The 18,589-nt window shown below is 43.0% G+C and overlaps 1 protein-coding gene across 1 annotated transcript; it reads right to left on the reverse strand.

Annotated features, from left to right (window-relative positions):
* Positions 1 to 15,419: 15,419 nt before the first annotated feature.
* On the reverse strand, positions 15,420 to 18,303 carry LOC130367019 (protein spinster homolog 1-like). The gene is made up of 2 exons (XM_056569399.1): positions 18,198 to 18,303; positions 15,420 to 16,960 (listed from the first exon to the last, which is right to left on the reverse strand). The coding sequence occupies exon 2, from the start codon at positions 16,933 to 16,935 to the stop codon at positions 15,421 to 15,423; it is 1,515 nt and encodes a 504-aa protein (XP_056425374.1). The 5' UTR covers positions 16,936 to 16,960; positions 18,198 to 18,303; the 3' UTR covers position 15,420.
* Positions 18,304 to 18,589: the final 286 nt, after the last annotated feature.

The following is an 18,589-nucleotide window of genomic DNA, read 5'->3' on the forward strand; positions in this document are numbered from 1 at the left end:
TATATGTTATATTAGTTATATATAGTCATGGCCGTAAATGTTGGCACCCCTGAAATTTTTCTAGAAAATGAAGTATTTCTCACAGAAAAGGATTGCAGTAACACATGTTTTGCTATACACATGTTTAATCCCTTTGTGTGTATTGGAACTAAACCAAAAAAAGGGAGGGAAAAAAAGCAAATTGGAGATAATGTCACACCAAACTCCAACTTAATATTTGGTTGCACACCCTTTGAAAACAATATCTGAAATCAGTTGCTTCCTATAACCATGAATAAGCTTCTTACACCTCTCAGCCGGAATGTTGGACCACTCTTCCTTTGTAAACTGCTCGCGGTCCCTCTTATTGGAAGGGCGCCTTTTCCCAACAGCAATTTTAAGATCTCTCCACAGGTGTTCAATGGGATTTAGATCTGGGCTCATTGCTGGCCACTTCAGAACTCTCCAGCACTTTGTTGACATCCATTGCTGGGTGCTTTTTGAAGTATGTTTGAGGCCATTGTCCACCTGGAAGACCCAAGATCTTGGATGCAAACCCAGCTTTCTGACACTGGGCTGTACAATGCGACCTAAAGTTCATTGTAATCCTCAGATTTCATGAGGCCTTGCACCCATTAAAGGCACACTGTGCCAGAGTCAGCAAAACAACCCCAAAACCTCATTGAACCTCCACCATATTTCACTGTAGGTACTGTGTTCTTTTCTTTGTTGGCCTCATTCTGTTTCCAGTAAACGGCAGATTGATGTGCAGTCAGTGGTTGGGTCCTCCTGGGTCTCCTGCCATAGCATTTATTTTAATTTAAATTTTGACGGATAGTTCGCACTTACACTGATGCTCCCTGAGCCTGCAGGACAGCTTGAATATCTTTGGAACTTGTTTGGGGCTGCTTATTCACCATCCGGACTATCCTGCGTTGACACGTTTCATCAATTTTTCTCTTCCATCCACGCCCCGGGAGATTAGCTACAGTACCATTGGTTGCAAACTTCTTGATAATGTTGTGCACTGTGTACAAAGGCAAATCTAGATCTCTGGAGATGGACTTGTAACCTTGAGATTATTGATATTTTTCCACAATGTTGGTCCTCAGACAGTTCTCTTCTCCTCTTTCTGTTGTCCATGCTTAGCATGGAACACACAATGAAAAGACTAAGTGAACTTCTCTCCTTTTAATCTGCTTTCAGGTGTGATTTGTATATTGCCCACACCTGTTACATGCCCCAGGTGAGTTTAAAGGAGAATCACATGCTTGAAACAATCTTATTTTTCCACAATTTTGAAAGGGTGCCAATAATTTTGTCCAGACCATTTTTGGAGTTTGGTGTGATATTATGTCCAATTTGCTTTTTTTCCTCACTTAGTTGGTTTAGTTCCAATACACACAAAAGGAATAAACATGTGTATAGCAAAACATGTGTTACTGCAATCCTATTCTGTGAGAAATACTTCATTTTCTAGAAAAATGTTAGGGGTGCCAACATTTTCGGCCATGACTATTTTGATTTACCTTAGAACTGTAGTGCAATAACTGCCTACTACTCCCCATTAGCAGCATGTTCAGAACATCTCTGTAGCAGCATTTTATTTTCATACTCCCTACTAAACTCCTTTCTATTATCTATTCTATTATACTATTATATTGTTGGTAACCATAGAGGCTATTGCCCCTGCAACTCAAGTGGTTGCATGTATGTCCTGCAGCAGTTCACAATCGAAGGATAAATCACATATGAAATATGCACAAATATTTATCATATTTTCAAACAAGTCATATCTGTGTCAACTTAGCCAGTACATATTTACTTCCAAGAACATTACTTATTGACAGATATATGCATGCATAGTCTGCTTCAAAGAGGCAAGAGAAAATGTAAGTAACAACAGTACTATAAGTGGAATTTGACAATGGCGGTTTTTCATTCAGTTTTTTGAGCCAAAGTCAGAAATGCATTAAAGAGGAATTACGAATATGAGAAAAGGCTTATACTTCTCCTTCCTGCTGGGTCTACATCTGGCTTTGGCTCAAAACTGCATAAAAAAACAGCAGGTTTTTTTGTTAGTTTTTTCTAAAAATGTAGTGAAATTACTCTATAACTAGTAGATAAATGAAGCAAATAAGTATGCATGGAGGCAAATCTACCTGTCTGCAGAGCAGGATGGGTCAAAGTATTGGATATTTAAGCACTAGAAAGTTTAAAATAGAAAGGACAAATTCCAGATGAAAGCAAGGTTGGAATCTTCAGTCCAATGAGAAATCACAGCTGGTAAGAAAACACATGCAGTATTTGATACAGATGAGTGGGAAACTAGCGGATGGGTATAAGAAAGAACGAGCATTTGCACAGCTTTTTTTCTATATCCTTTTCTATTAAAGGAAACCTGTCAGATCCCTTCTTCTGGCACATTATACACTGTGATTTTCTGTGGGTACGATTTGTGATCACATGACCCATTTACGGTAATGAAACACATGAATAAAGCTGTGCTTGAATGATACATATGGCACTGTAGCATGATATAGGCAAAAACAAACAAACAAACAACTCTGGAATAAATCTTTGAAAGCCACACATTATCCTCATTATTCTTTAATGTCCTTCTTCCTGTCTGTTTATTACCTACTACACCCAGCTTATATAAAGTATTAACACTACAGTCCATTGGACACTGTATTTTATATCTTCTATGACCTGATAAGGAGCTTGATGTTGGACATGATGCCAACAATCATTCCTATAGAATGGGTTCTTGATACACAAGGTTCTATGATGAGCAGTGTGCAGTCGCTTGTACTCACTTGCGGATCGCACTTCTCCGTATACAGCATCACTAGAAGTTAGTCTTATACACATGTCCAGTTTGTGAAAGTGTAAACTGTATATAATCATTAATGGCAACAACTAATCCGAATGACTGGAAGCACTGGGAGAAAACAATCTAATCACCAGGAAGTGATTATAAATCCTAAAGTGGCAAGTAGTATGTTGTTACTGGCAATGCCAGCAGAAGGCAATTATATTCCTGCTTGCTTTGGCACAGTCAGAGCTAATTGTGATGTTTTTCATTCTTTTCAGACATTATCTTTGCATATAACCTTCAACATTGGCTGTACAATATTCCAGACACAACTAAAAGACCAATTCTTAGCTTTAAACTTTGTTTACAAAATGTCTTATCAATGTGTCTACAGAAAGACATTGGGGGAGATTTATCAAAATCTGTGCAGAGGAAAACTTGCTCAGTTGCCCATAGCAACCAATCAACTTGCTGCTTTCATTTTTATGAAGGCCTGTGAAAAAATGAAAGAAGCAATCTGATTGGTTGCTATGGGCAACTGAGCAAGTTTTCCTCTGCACAGGTTTTGATAAATCTCCCCCATTGTGTTTCTTCATGATCTTAATCCCCATGAACAAAAAATAAAAAATAAAAAATACCAAAAACTATCGCAAAAGAAAAACTGTAAAAATGGGTCTTAGAAAAAGATATATTAGTACTTTGACACCTAAAAAGACCAAAATAAAGCAACAATTGTTCTATATTCATGTTGGTTTTCACATTTATACTAAAAATTGTACCGGTGGGAAAGTGGCATGGGCTATGGAATTTGATATAAAATATGTCTTTTGTAACAATGCTACAGACAGGCCAGATCTGCGAAACGTGTCAATGGCTGGAAGAACTGATCAGAATGGGCATTTCACCGTTAAAATCCCTGCATTACTAAAGTGCATTTACTGACTGGTTCTCTGGTAAAGCCCCCTATTATACAGGGAGGAACTACACGTTCTATACTACTCTTTACCTGGGCCAGGGTTAGCTGCTCCTTTGGACACCAGGTGAGGGCGGCTCGATTTTACATTTTTAGGACACTGTGTGTACTGTACAGGACCCTGAAGAAGCTCCTGTCCTCTACATAGACAGTGATTACAGCTTCCAGCAGCTCTTTCTTACTTTTATATGTAAGGACAGCCATTTAATCTCTCCTTACCAACCCCCATGTACCATTTATTCACCCCATTACTATTTAATTCACCTTCTTGATCGCCAATGCCACTTCATTCCTCCAACATTGAACCCCCTGTGCAACTGTATTCCCCCTGTGCCTTGTATCAAATTTTCCCTCCTTACCCACTGTGCCACATTTTTCCCCTTGACATCCCCCTTCATTCCCCCATTATCCCCCGTGCTGTTTCATCCCCCCTTTATCCATCTGTCCCACTTTATTCCCTGTGTCCTGTGCCAAATCCTCTCTTACCCCTTCTGCCACATCAATTTTCCCCTTCCCTCCTCCTCCTGTTGTTCTTCTTACCTGGCCTGCTGGCTCCAGTGCAGGGGCTCACAGAAGGTTTGACATTTCCCTGACGTTCTCTGCGCTGCACTCACTGAAAGGCTGTGAGCAGCAGTGGCTGCCAGTAGTGACGAGTGACGCTCCTAACTTCACTCGTCAGTGCCCGCAGCTGCTCTCAATAAGTGCAGCACAGTCAGCGCAGTACGTCAGAAGAACGCCAAACCTGCTAAGAGCTCCTGCACCTGAGCCTGCTGGCAAGGTAAGAAGAACAACAGGGGAAGGGGAAAAGTGATGTGGTGGAAGAGGTAAAAGGGGATGATTTGGCACAGGACACATTGGGAATAAAGTGGCACAGGGGGATTAAGTGTGAATGAAATGGCCAATATTCCCCAACTCATTAGTGGGGAATTTTAGTATTGTGCTGCATTCGGCTGACCCGTACATCACCCTCCCCCAGGCCCCCCACCACTCCGCATTAAAGGGGTACTCTGCCCCTAAGCATCTTATCCCCTATCCAAAGGTTAGTGGATAAGATGTCTGATCGTGGGGGGTCCTGCAGCTGGGGACCCCTGCGATCTTGGCTACGGCACCCTGCTGTCATCACTGCACAGAGCAAACTCGCTCTGTGCATAATGACTGGCGATACAGGGGCCGGGGCATCGTGATGTCAAGGCTCCGCCCCCTCATGACATCACTGCCCACCTGCCCCCGCAAGCCTATGGGAGGGGGCGTGACAGCCACCACGCCCCCTCCCACAGATTTGTATTGGGGAGGAACATGATGTCACGAGGGGGCGGAGCAACGAGGTCACGATGCTCCGGCCCCTGTATCGCACAGAGCGGGTTTGCTTTGTGCAGTGATGACAGGGGGTGCCGTAGCCAAGATTTCGGGGGTCCCTAGTGGCGGCACCCCCGGGATAAGATGTCTAGGGGTGGGGTACCCCTTTAATGTACAGTATATGTTTGTATGACAGTTCTGTATATGACTGGTGTATGTATGATAGATGTGTGTGTATGATAGACGTGTGTATGTATTTTAGACATGTATATGTATGATAGATGTGTGTATGTATGATAGATGTATATATATGTACATAAAGAAGAAAAAACAAGCAGTCATAGAATATCACACCAACTAGGTTACAGAAATTAAGAAATCTTTATTTTACACTGGAAAAACTGCAACATTAATAGAATGTACAATTTGGAGGCTCACACAACTGTAGCTTGCTACACTCACCACTGTGGGATAGATGACAACGGAGGATCCCCAATATCCCCGCAGCAGTGAGTGTAGCAGGCTGGAGATGTGTGAGCCTCCACTGCATACATTCTATTTTAAATGTTTGTGTTCCTGTGTAAAATAAAGATTTTTTTTTTTTTGTAACTTGGTTGGTGTGTGACATTCTATGACTGCTTGTTTTTTCTTCTTTATGATTGCCTTGTTTTTTTTTGCAGTCAACACACATGATCACTATAGTCCAATTATGGCTGTGCACAAGATGTGTGTGTATGATAGATGTGTGTATATGATGGATGTACGGTAGATGTGTGTATGTATGATAGATGAGTGTGTGTATATGAATGATGTATGTATGATAGATGGATGTATATGATGGATGAGTGCTATAGATGTGTGTATTTGATAGATGTGTGTATGTATGATAAATGTGTGTATGTATAATAGATGTGCATGTGTGATAGATGTGTGTATGTGTATAATAGATGTGTGTGTATGTATGATAAATGTGAGTATGTATGATAGATGTGTATGACAGATGTGTGTGTATATGATAGATGTGTGAATGATGTATATACAATAGCTGTGTGTCTGCATGATAGATATGTGTATGTATAATTGATGTATGTGTATGTATGACATGTGCGTATGTATGATAAATGTGTGTATGTATTATAGATGTATGATCTCACATACATACACACATCTATCATAAATACACATACACATCTATCACACACAAATCCATCACACACATACACAAACATCTATCATACATACGCCATACATACACACATTATACATACCCACATAAAACATATCCATTGTGCATCTCACTGTCTCTCCTTCCAGCAGTGCCTAGCACTGGGAGTAGGTGAATTAAACCCTCCATGACTGGTCTCCATAGGTACACGGCACAGCCGTGCCGCAGGTCAATGAAACAAGCTCAGGAGCTGAGCTCCCTTCATACTGGCTAATGCCAGAAATCACCGATCAGGGTGATGTCCAGCATTAGCCATTTAGACGCCAGAATTAAAGTTGATTGTGGTGTCTAAAATGCCGAAAACAAGTGCTGGTAGCTCAGTGGAGCTGATCATGACACCCGCTGCAAAATGCTGCATGGTCCCGATCAGCTGAGAAGATGGGCGGAGGTTCCTTACTTTCCTCCCTCCCATCCAATAGGCGCTCCAGTAATGTAGGTAGCCTCAGAAGCTTGTAGTACTGGAGCACCTATAAAGCTGAACAGTGCTGTGCTATGGGCTCCTATGGCACAGCATTGATCAGTGTCTGCAATCACAAGATTGCAAGTATTAGTCCCCATGGCAGTGTTTCCCAACCAGGGTGCCTCCAGCTGTTGCAAAACCCCAACTCTCAGCATGCCTTTGGCTGTCTGGGAAAATGCTGGGAGTTGTAATTATGCAACTGAAGACACTGTTTGGAAAACACTGCCCTATGGGGACAAAAAAAAATGAAAAAAAATTGTTAATAAAAAAAAGGAAAAATAAAAGGTAATAAATGTTATTAAGCCCCTCCCAAAATAAGTTTAACTTACCCACTTTTTTCCATTTGAGCTATGTGAAGGCTCTATGGTTTTTATCGGTACAATTTTTTGTTTTGATGGGACTTTTTGGTTGCTTTTTATAATTTTTTTATGGCATACAAAGTATAAATATGCAATTTTGGACTTTGATATATTTTTATGTATACGCCAATACCACATATGTTTATGTTTAGAGAGGAACTCTGGTTGAAATCAATTTTTTTCATATCAACTGGTGCCAGAAAATTAAAGATATTTGTAAATTACTTCTACTAAACAAATCTTAATCCTTCCAGTACTTATCAGCTGCTCTCTGCTCCGAATTTGTGTAGTTCTTTTCTGTCTGACCACAGTGCTCACTCCTGCCACCTCTGTCCATGTCAGGAAGTGTCCAGAGTAGAAGAAAATCCCCATAGCAAAACTAACCTGCCCTGGACAGTTCCTGACATGGAAAGAGGTTTCAGCAGAGAGCACTGTGGTCAGACCGAAAAGAACTACTAAACTTTCTCTGGAGCATACAGCAGCTGATAAGTACTGGAACGATGAAGATTTTTTTTAATAGAAGTAATTTACAAATCTGTTTAATTTACTGGAACCAGTTTATTTAGATTTTTTTCCCACCTGAGTACCCCTTTAATTTTGTTTACATATATTTTTTTATGGAAAAAGGGAGGTGATTCAAACTTTTATTAGGTAAGGGGTTGATTCACTTTTATTAACTTTTTTTTACACTATTTGGATTGCATACACTGTTCAATGCTATGCCATAGCATAGCACTGATCAGTGTTATTGGTGCTCTGCTGCTCACGCCTGCCATGGCTGTAGCATCAGATAATTGATCGGACGGTAAGGAGGCAGGTAAGGGCCCTCCCACCATCCTCTCAGATGATCGGGACACCGCGGTTTTACCCCAATGCTCCACATCAGCTCCGCTGAGCTGCCAGGACTGTATTACTTTAATTTCAAAGTTGATTGCGGCGTCTAAGGGGTTAATGCTGGGCATCACCGCAATCGGTGATGTCCAGCATTAGACATGGGTCCTAGTGGCTGTTAGCCGCCAGGACCACCCCACTATGACACAGGGTCAGCTCCTGAGCCTGTGTCATGTAAGAGGAGCAGGAGCAGGGTGTACAGGTATGTCCTGCATCTTATGGAGTTAAAATTCAGCATTAATGAAACCACATGGTCAATGGCGTAAATGAAAAAAATATATATATTAAAAAGTGGTTTAAAAAAAGTCCCAAAAAAACAAAAATGGCACCGATAAAAACTGCAGATTACGGAGCAAAAAATTTGCCACATACATCCCTTGATGTAGAAAAATAAGAATTATGGGGGTCAGAAGAGCACAATTTTAATCATACAAAAAAATTTTTTCACAAAAAGATAACATTTTTAGGTAGTACATAAAAACTGAATAAAGAATAAAGATAATATCCTTTTTTATCAAAAAGTGCACTGCCTAGAATCTACCCCCCCCCCTCCCCTAAAAAAAAATGGGGGTCCAGCTGCTGGGGACACCTGCGATCTCCGCAGCGGCACCCCAGTCATCCAGTGGACAGAGCTAATTCCACTCCATGCCAGATCACTAGTGATCACAGCCACCACACCCCCTCCATTCATGTCTATGGGAGGAGGCATGATGACTGTGTACTAGGGACCGGCTACCCCTAGATCAGACATCCCCGATTCTTTGGAGAGGAGATAACATGTCTAGGGGCAGAATACCCCTTTAACCCCTTAATGACTCAGCCCATTTGGGCATTAAGGACAATTTTATTTTTACGTTTTAGTTTTTTCCTCCTCGCATTCAAAAAATCCTAACTCTTTTATATTTTCATCCGAAGACTAGTATGAGGGCTTTTTTTTTTGCGCGACCAGTTGTCTGTTGTAATGACATCACTCACTTTACCATAAAATGTTTGGCGCAACCAAAAAAATACTATTTGTGTTGGTAAACTAAAAAGAAAACCACAATTTTGCTAATTTTGAAAGGTTTCATTTTCACGCCGTACAGTTTACGGTAAAAATGACATGTGTTCTTTAATCTTTGGGTCAATACTATTAAAATGATACCTATGATAACATTTTTTTTTTTTAAATCGCAAACTTTTTAACCAAATTAGTACATTTAAAATCCCCCTATTTTGAAGACCTATAACTTTTTCATTTTTCCGTATAAGCGGTGGTATGAGGGCTCATTTTTTGTGCCGTGATCTGTACTTTTTATTGATACCATATTTGCTTATATAAAACTTTTAATCCATTTATTATATATAAATATATATATGAATATATTATATATATATATATATATATATATATATATATAAAAAAGCAGCTATTTTGGACTTTTTTTTTTTTACATTCACGCCGTTCACCGTATGGTATCATTAACATTTTATTTTAATAGTTCAGATATTTGTACATGCGGTGATACCAAATATGTATATAAAATATTTTGATAAAATGTTTTGGAGGCGAAATAGGAAAAATGGGACACTTTACGTTTTTATTGGGGAGGGGGATTTTCAAATTTTTTTTACTTTATTTTTTTTACTTTTTTTACTTACATTTTTACACTTTAATAGTCCCCATAGGAGACTATTTATAGCAGTCATTTGATTGCTAATACTGTTCAGTGCTATGTATAGGACATAGCACTGATCAGTGTTATCGGTCATCTTCTGCTCTGGTCTGCGGGAAGGCAGATCAGAGCAGAAGACGCCGGGAGACGGCCGGAGAAAGGTGAGGGGAGCTCTGTCTGCCGTGCAGGATGATCGAATCACCGCGGCAGCGCTGCGGGCGATCCGATCATCCATTTTAGTGACCACCATGATACAGATGCTGTGATCTGTATTGATCACGGCATCTGAGGGGCTAATGGTGGACATCCGCGGGATCGCTGATGTCCACCATTACCGGCAGGTCCCTGGCTGCCATCAGCAGCCAGGACCTGCCGTGCATGATCCGGGCATCGCTCCGATGCTCGCGGTTATGCTTAGGAAGTAAATGTGCGTCCTGCTTCCTTAAGGGGTTAAGCGAATTTCTCCCCATTTCATATCCAATTCCCTCCATTTTATGTTTAGTCAGTGAACATGAAATTGGGGGGAGACGGCTATATAAAATTGGGGGATTGGAAATTAAATAGGTGGAATTTCACCATTTGTTTATAATATCAAAATCACAATGAGGGGCATTTACTAAGGGGTTTAGTCATTTCTTTCTGACTATTTTTGGCGCAAAATTGTCGCAATTGCGCCTACCCTATAAATTGTGCGACTTTCCCTAGCAAGAGCTAGAAAGTAAAAATTTTTTTCCCGCTTAATTTACGCAAGTTTTCAGTTTTTACTTGCAGTGGACAGTCGCAGTTGCGCAATAAACTGTTGCAACGGCCGTAAAAATTGACTAAATTTACTCCAGCTCCAACATGGAGCTGGAGAAGCTACTGCCGCCCGGGCTCCGACATACTTTCTCCCCGCTACCCTCACTGCGCTACCGGGACACTGCAGTGATTTACATCGCACCCCTCTCACCTGCCAGTGCCACACAACTTCCATCTGTCTGCTGTTGCAAGACTACAAGTCCCAGCATGCCCTTACAGTGAGGACACGCTGGGAGATGTAGTCTTGTAGCAGCGGAAGCTGAGCGGCGCGGGCGGGAGACAAGGGGGGGGGGTAGCGGGGAGGCCGTATGAGGAGCCCGGGTGGCTGCACTGTAATCTCAGCCCGGGCTCCTGCCCTGAGAGCCATAGGCTTTGGCTGTCAGGGCATGCTGGGTGTTGTAGTTTTGCAACAGCTGGAGGGCCACAGTTTTCAGACCACTGGAGTGTGGTCTGTAAACTGTAGTCCTCCAGCTGTTGCAAAACTAAACAGCTGAAGGGGACCGGCGAAAACGTTCACTTACCCTTCCGAGGCTCCAGCGACGATCGCTGACGGAGATCGTCGCGCGGCACTGTCGCGCGGCAGTGTCGTGCAGCACTGGATCCTACGGAAGCCGGTAAGTTGCCCAAGCTTCCCAACCAGGGTGCCTCCAAATGTTGCAAGACTACAACTCCCAGCATGCCTGGACACCCTTTGGCTGTCCAGGCATGCTGGGAGCTGTAGTTTTGCAACAGCTGGAGGCACCCTTGTTGGGAAACACTGGCCTAAAACAGTGTTTCCCAACCAGGTTGCCTCCAGATGTTGCAAGACTACAACTCCCAGCATGTCAGGACAGCCATTGGCTGTCAGGGCATGCTGGGAGTTGTAGTTTTGCAACAGCTGGAGGGCCACAGTTTGCAGACCACTGGTTTGTGGTCTGTAAACTGTAGTCCTCCAGCTGTTGCAAAACTAAACAGCTGAAGGGGACCGGCGAAGACGTTCACTTATCCTTCCGAGGCTCCAGCGACGATCGCTGTCGGAGATCGTCGCGCGGCAGTGTCGCGCGGCAGTGTCGTGCAGCGCTGGATCCTACAGAAGCCGGTAAGTTGCCCAAGCTTCCCAACCAGGGTGCCTCCAGATGTTGCAAGACTACAACTCCCAGCATGCCTGGACAGCCTTTGGCTGTCCAGGCATGCTGGGAGTTGTAGTTTTGCAACATATGGAGGCCCCCTGGTTGGGAAACACTGTTTCAGGCCAGTGTTTCCCAGCCAGGTTGCCTCCAGATGTTGCAAAACTACAAGTCCCAGATTGCCTGGACAGTCAAAGGCTGTCTAGGCATGCTGGGAGTTGTAGTCTTGCAACATCTGGAGGCACCCTGGTTGGGAAACACTGTTTTAGGCCAGTGTTTCCTAACCAGGTTGCCTCCAGATGTTGCAAGACTACAACTCCCAGCATGCGTGGACAGCCAAAGGCTGCCTAGGCATGCTGGGAGTTGTAGTCTTGCAACATCTGGAGGCACCCTGGTTGGGAAACACTGTTTTAGGCCAGTGTTTCCCAACCAGGTTGCCTCTAGATGTTGCAAGACTACAACTCCCAGCATGCGTGGACAGCCAAAGGCTGCCTAGGCATGCTGGGAGTTGTAGTCTTGCAACATCTGGAGGCACCCTGGTTGGGAAACACTGTTTTAGGCCAGTGTTTCCCAGCCAGGTTGCCTCCAGATGTTGCAAAACTACAAGTCCCAGCATGCCTGGACAGTCAAAGGCTGTCGAGGCATGCTGGGAGTTGTAGTCTTGCAACATCTGGAGGCACCCTGGTTGGGAAACACTGTTTTAGGCCAGTGTTTCCCAACCAGGGTGCCTCCAGATGTTGCAAGACTACAACTCCCAGCATGCCTGGACAGTCAAAGGCTGTCTAGGCATGCTGGGAGTTGTAGTCTTGCAACATCTGGAGGCACCCTGGTTGGGAAACACTGTTTTAGGCCAGTGTTTCCCAGCCAGGTTGCCTCCAGATGTTGCAAAACTACAAGTCCCAGCATGCCTGGACAGTCAAAGGCTGTCTAGGCATGCTGGGAGTTGTAGTCTTGCAACATCTGGAGGCACCCTGGTTGGGAAACACTGTTTTAGGCCAGTGTTTCCCAACCAGGTTGCCTCCAGATGTTGCAAGACTACAACTCCCAGCATGCCTAGACAGCCTTTGACTGTCCAGGCATGCTGGGACTTGTAGTTTTGCAACATCTGGAGGCACCTTGGTTGGGAAACACTGTTTTAGGCCAGTGTTTCCCAACCAGGGTGCCTCCAGATGTTGCAAGACTACAACTCCCAGCATGCCTAGACAGCCTTTGACTGTCCAGGCATGCTGGGACTTGTAGTTTTGCAACATCTGGAGGCACCCTGGTTGGGAAACACTGGCCTAAAACAGTGTTTCCCAACCAGGGTGCCTCCAGATGTTGCAAAACTACAAGTCCCAGGTTGGGAAACACTGTGCCTGGCCTCCGCCCCACCTTACTGTAAGGGCATGCTGGGAGTTGTAGTCCTGCAGCTGGGTGCAGGGGACAAGCTTGTCACTTGCCCACACATCTCCTGCACCACACAACTACAACTCCCAGCATGTCCTTACTGTAAGGGCATGCTGGCAGTTGTAGTCGTGCAGGGCGGGAGATGTGTGAGCAGTTGATAATAAATGTACTAAACCATTTTTTTTTTGTTTTCTTCTCATTTCAGATCCGTGTATCCTGTGGACTCCTTCGGATTCGGTGGACTACTTCGATGACCAGCGTTTTTCTTTGTTTGATTTTAATAAAATGGTTAACGAGGGCTTGTGGGGGAGTGTTTTTGTAATAAAAAATTTTTAAAACCTGTTGTGTTTTTTTCTTACTTTACTAGACAGGCTTAGTAGTGGAAGCTGTCTTATAGACAGAGTCCATTACTAACCTGGGCTTAGCGTTATCCACAAAAACAGCTAGCGCTAACCCCCTATTATTACCCCGGTACCCAACGCCACAGGGGTGCCGGGAAGAGCCGGTACCAACAGGCCTGGAGCGTCAAAAATGGTGCTCCTGGGCCTAGGCGGTAACAGGCTGGCGTTATTTAGGCTGGGGAGGGCCAGTAACAATGGTCCTCGCCCACCCTGGGAACGTCAGGCTGTTACTGTTTTGTTGGTATTTGGCTGAGAATGAAAATAGGGGGGACCCTATGCGGGTTTTTTTTTAAATAAATAATTAAATATATTTAAAAAACGCATAGGGTCCCCCTATTTTAGTAATTGACTCAGTCTATAAGACAGCTTCCACTACTAAGCCTGTCTAGTAAAGTAAAATAAAAAAAAACACAACAGGTTTAAAAAAAAATGTATTACCAAAAAACACTCCCTCACAAGCCCTCGTTAACCATTTTATTAACATCAAGCATTTTATTAACATCAAGCAAGAAAAACGCTGGTCGTCGAAGTAGTCCACTGAATAAGAAGGAGTCCACAGGATACACAGATCTGTAGAAGTAACCAAAAAAAAAAAGTGTAAGTACATTTAGGGAGAAAAAAACTGTGTTAAAAAAATGTAATAAACACACACGCACACACACACACACACACACACACACACTAAACGCCGTTTACCACTTCTGAGCCATGACTACAATTTACAGTGATCCCTCAACTTACAATGGCCTCAACATACAATAGTTTCAACATACAATGGTCTTTTCTGGACCATCGTAAGTTGAAACCAGACTCAACATACAATGCTACAGACAGTCCAGATCTGTGAAACGTGTCAATGGCTGGAAGAACCAACCAATCAAAATGAGCATTCACTGGTAAAACCCCTGTATTACTGAAGTGTATGCACTGACTGGTGTCTGGTATTACATGTTCTGTACACTTTACCTGTATCAGGGTTAGCTGTTCTTTTGGACACCAGGTGAGGGCGACTCCATTACTTGTTTGGGACATTGCCTGTACTGTACAGGACCCCTGAAGAAGCTCCTGTCCTCTACATAGACCAGTGTTTCCCAAGCAGGGTGGCCCCATCTTTTGCAAAACTACAACTCCCAGCATGCCCGGAAAGCCTTTGGCTGTCCAGGCATGCTGGGAGTTATAGTTTTGCAACAGCTGGAGGCTCCCTGCTTGGGAAACACTGACATAGACAGTGATTTACAGCTCCCAGCAGATCTTTCTTACTTTTATATGTAGGGATTTGCTTTATCTATATTAGTTATCTACTTATTTTTCTTTGTCACTTTTTCCTATTTTTGGATGACATTTTGGTGCCTTTAGAACCAATTACCACGTTTCCATAGAGTTATGGTCTCAACATACAATGGTTTCAACTTACAATGGTTGTCCTGGAACCAATTAATATTGTAACTTGAGGGACCACTGTAGTTATTGAATTATTTAGATGTGGTGAAAAAGCTAAAAAAAAAAAATCAAAAACAAAAGATCCAGAAGGAAACCTAGCAGCCAAACCTATTCGGACAGCAGGAAAAAGGAACAGACTATTTTTTCTACTACATGAAGTAAATTTCCCACTTTTGCCTATGTGTGCCAAATTTATTAATGCCGTGCAACAATTTAGTAAATTTGTCGCACATAGTCAAAAATGAAGTAGAAAAAAACAGGGTAAAAACCAGACTACATAATAAAAGATTAGTAAATGCCCCTCATAATTTACCTCCATAAACACAATCACACATGTCGCGCAGCCCTTATACAAACACATACACACATGAACACAAACACATACACATATACATACACACGCACATATACATACAAACACATACACACTCATATATATCCCTCTTGTTATTAATAGTCTTTTTTTATGTCTTGGGAGGAGATTTACGTTTTTCTATTTGGGGTTTGGACACAGTTGGGTAGGTAGAGAATATTTTTTAAGGGGTAAAGTGGAACATAGAACAAATGCAGCAATTTTTTTCTTTTTTTTTTTTTAATGAAGTAAACGAGATAAAGGTAAGCAATGACTTTTCCTCAGTCTGAGGCGCGGTCCTCATCGGCAGGAAGCAGTGAGGAGGAGGAGGATGACGGAGGTTCTGATTCCATCTCTGCTTCTTTTTCGTCCCTCTCTATATATAGGGCCGTGGCCATGAAGAAGGCCCCTCCGATGACTGCCATTATGGTGCAGGTCATGAGGGCATACTCCAGGCTGCGGTATTTCAGAAGAGGGGATTTGGCATATCCTCGTTCATAGGTGTCAGATATGAGGCCGATGAGGTACGGGCTGCCGGCGTCACCTAGGAGGTGATAGATTGTCATCTGCACGGCCAGGGCTGAAGATCTCCTCCACGGAGTTACTACTTTTAGTATAATGTCAGATATGAGGGTGAAATTTACTGACAGAAGCGTCTCTCCAATGAAGATGAAGATGTTGGTGGCAACAAGGCTGATGTTGCCGAAAGTCAATGCCAACAGAAGAAAGGGGGCGGAGAGCATCATCGCGCAGCCACACACAAGCGGGTCCGCCCGTGGGTTGGATTTGCGATATCTTTTACTTATCTCCGTCCCTGCTACAACTCCCAGAATGCCAGAGACGACTGTAACCACACCAAATATTAGGATGTCGTGATAGTCACACGGTTCAGCACGGCAAGGGTCCTTCTCTTGTAGGAGTATTCGTGCGTGGGTCAGGTATGATGGACCCCATACACCTATGGCTCCCACTATGAAGGATACAGCCGTCGATCCCATGGTGGTTAACATGAAGCTTCGATTTTTAAATAGTTTTTTCAGATCTGTCGCCCATTTGGCAAACTTCAGGGATTTATTGTTCTTCTTCCCGTTTGTAGTCGTTCTTGGAAGCTCCTTTGTGACCAAAATCATCAAAGCCACAGCTATGAGGCCCAGGCCAGGGGTGACCCGAAATGCCCAGTGCCAATCGCCCCTTGCTGCATCAGTCACTTTGGGCCCGATGATGTATCCTAGTCCGCAGCCTACAGGTATGACGGAGTAAAACACGTTCAGCATGCGGGTCCGCTGGTCACTTGTAAAAAGGTCTGCAATGATGGAGGGGGCAATGGTGCAGAAAGTCGCCTCTCCGGCCCCAACCAGTCCACTCGTCAGCAGGAAGAGCAGGAAATACCCATCAGGGATGAATGACAGGGTAAGTGTCATGCTCAGCCAAATGATGACTCCTGCGCAAACAGTATATTTCTTATTACAGTGGTCGCCCAGATATCCGGCAATTGGTGCGACCACCACGTAGCTTCCAATGAACAATGTATTCAATAAGCCAGACAGACTAGCATTGGTGTCATAAGCTTTCTGTATATAAGGCAGCACCCCCGCCACGCTGGAGCGATTTGCATAGATGAGCAAATTGACAAAGGCGAGGATCACTACGGTGATGATGGAACGTGCGGTGGACATCACGCTTAGAGATGGCAGGTTCTGCCTCTCAGGGATATCACCCTTTTCTACATCCATATCACTATGGTCCTCCATTGCTTCTTCCTCCTCCTTCAGCAATGGGTCTTGTGGAGAGGCCATGGTCACAGGTCAGAGCCTGAAAACACTAGAGAGAGAGAGATAAGTGAACACATTAGACAACATGTCATCATTCCTGTCATTATACAATAGATCCTTCATACAGAGCAGAAATGTCCAGCACAGACCCACAAGATAACACTAAGACCATCGCAGCCTCAGAAGAAGACGCTTCTCTATAAGTGTTTTATATGGAGACGTCTTCCCTGAGGTTACCAATGTCTGATAACCCTGAACCTGTCCGGTCCTAGTAATATCTGATAACCCTGAACCTGTCCGGTCCTAGTAATATCTGATAACCCTGAACCTGTCCGGTCCTAGTAATATCTGATAACCCTGACCCTGTCCGGTCCTAGTAATATCTGATAACCCTGAACCTGTCCGGTCCTAGTAATATCTGATAACCCTGAACCTGTCCGGTCCTAGTAATATCTGATAAGCCTGAACCTGTCCGGTCCTAGTAATATCTGATAACCCTGAACCTGTCCGGTCCTAGTAATATCTGATAACCCTGAACCTGTCCGGTCCTAGTAATATCTGATAACCTCGAACCTGTCCGGTCCTAATAATATCTGATAACCCTGAAACTGTCCGGTCCTAGTAATATCTGATAACCCTGAACCTGTTCAGTCCTAGTAATATCTGATAACCCTGAATCTGTCCTAGTAATGGCGGATTATAAGGGCTTGGCTGTATGGTCACTGTATGGTCATGTGAAGTTCATACTGTAGATACAATTGGGCTATCCTGCTATATACATTTACTGTTAATGAACCTACTCCACCTCATTGGGATTTATCCGTTTCCTATATGACTTTATGCCAATAGTTGATTTGAAAACATTTTTCCCTTTCGGAGTACCCGGAGTATTTCTATTGTTAGTACACACAGAATTCTATTATATACTATTATATTTCTGCCCTAATCTTTCTGTTATTTTTTTACTACACCACCAAATCTTTCTCATAGACTTATATCTTTTAGAACTTCATGAATTAGGACTCATTTTCTTGGGGGCTTTTTTGGGCATAATTGCATTTTAGGACTTTTGCAAGAAAAAGCTCTGGTCATGATACTATCGGTGCGTTTTATTATGTTTAATGCCTAAGCCAAGTATTGTCCCAATGCTATGAGGAATATAACTTTTGTTATTTCTTTTGGAAATTCATTGCTTGTTTTTTTGCTAAAAAAAAACAACAACAAAAAGAAAAACCTGACAAACAAAAAGCCCTGTGTATGTATGAATAGAAGAGGCTGAGACTTACCTTGTGGTTCTCTCTTCAGGCAAGGAACGGTCAAAATCTTGAATTCTCTATCGCAAATAGAAACTCTCTAACAAACACTTTGCACCACAGGTTGTGAATGCAAAACACACTGAAGAGACTGCAGCCGGCGCGCACCTCCTTGTACAGCTTACGGTGACATCATCACAAGCATGTGTGACATCACAGGGTTCTAAACCATCTTCAGGTATGTGTATATATATATATATATATATATATATATATATATATACAAACCTACATTAAATAAGATCACTTATTTGATCCTGTATAATTAAATAAGAGCAAAAAAACTCTATGAACAACAACCTACAACCTATGCTCATGAATACCTCATTCTCAATAAAGCACAATACAATACCAAGTGGTGAAAA

The sequence above is a fragment of the Hyla sarda genome, chromosome 4 (genome assembly GCF_029499605.1).
Source record: "Hyla sarda isolate aHylSar1 chromosome 4, aHylSar1.hap1, whole genome shotgun sequence".
NCBI classification, from domain to species: Eukaryota; Metazoa; Chordata; class Amphibia; order Anura; family Hylidae; genus Hyla; species Hyla sarda.

What these genes read in the sequence shown, in the direction of transcription:
- LOC130367019 (XM_056569399.1), bottom strand. Translation starts at nt 16,935, where the DNA reads ATGGCCTCTCCACAAGACCCATTGCTGAAGGAGGAGGAAGAAGCAATG.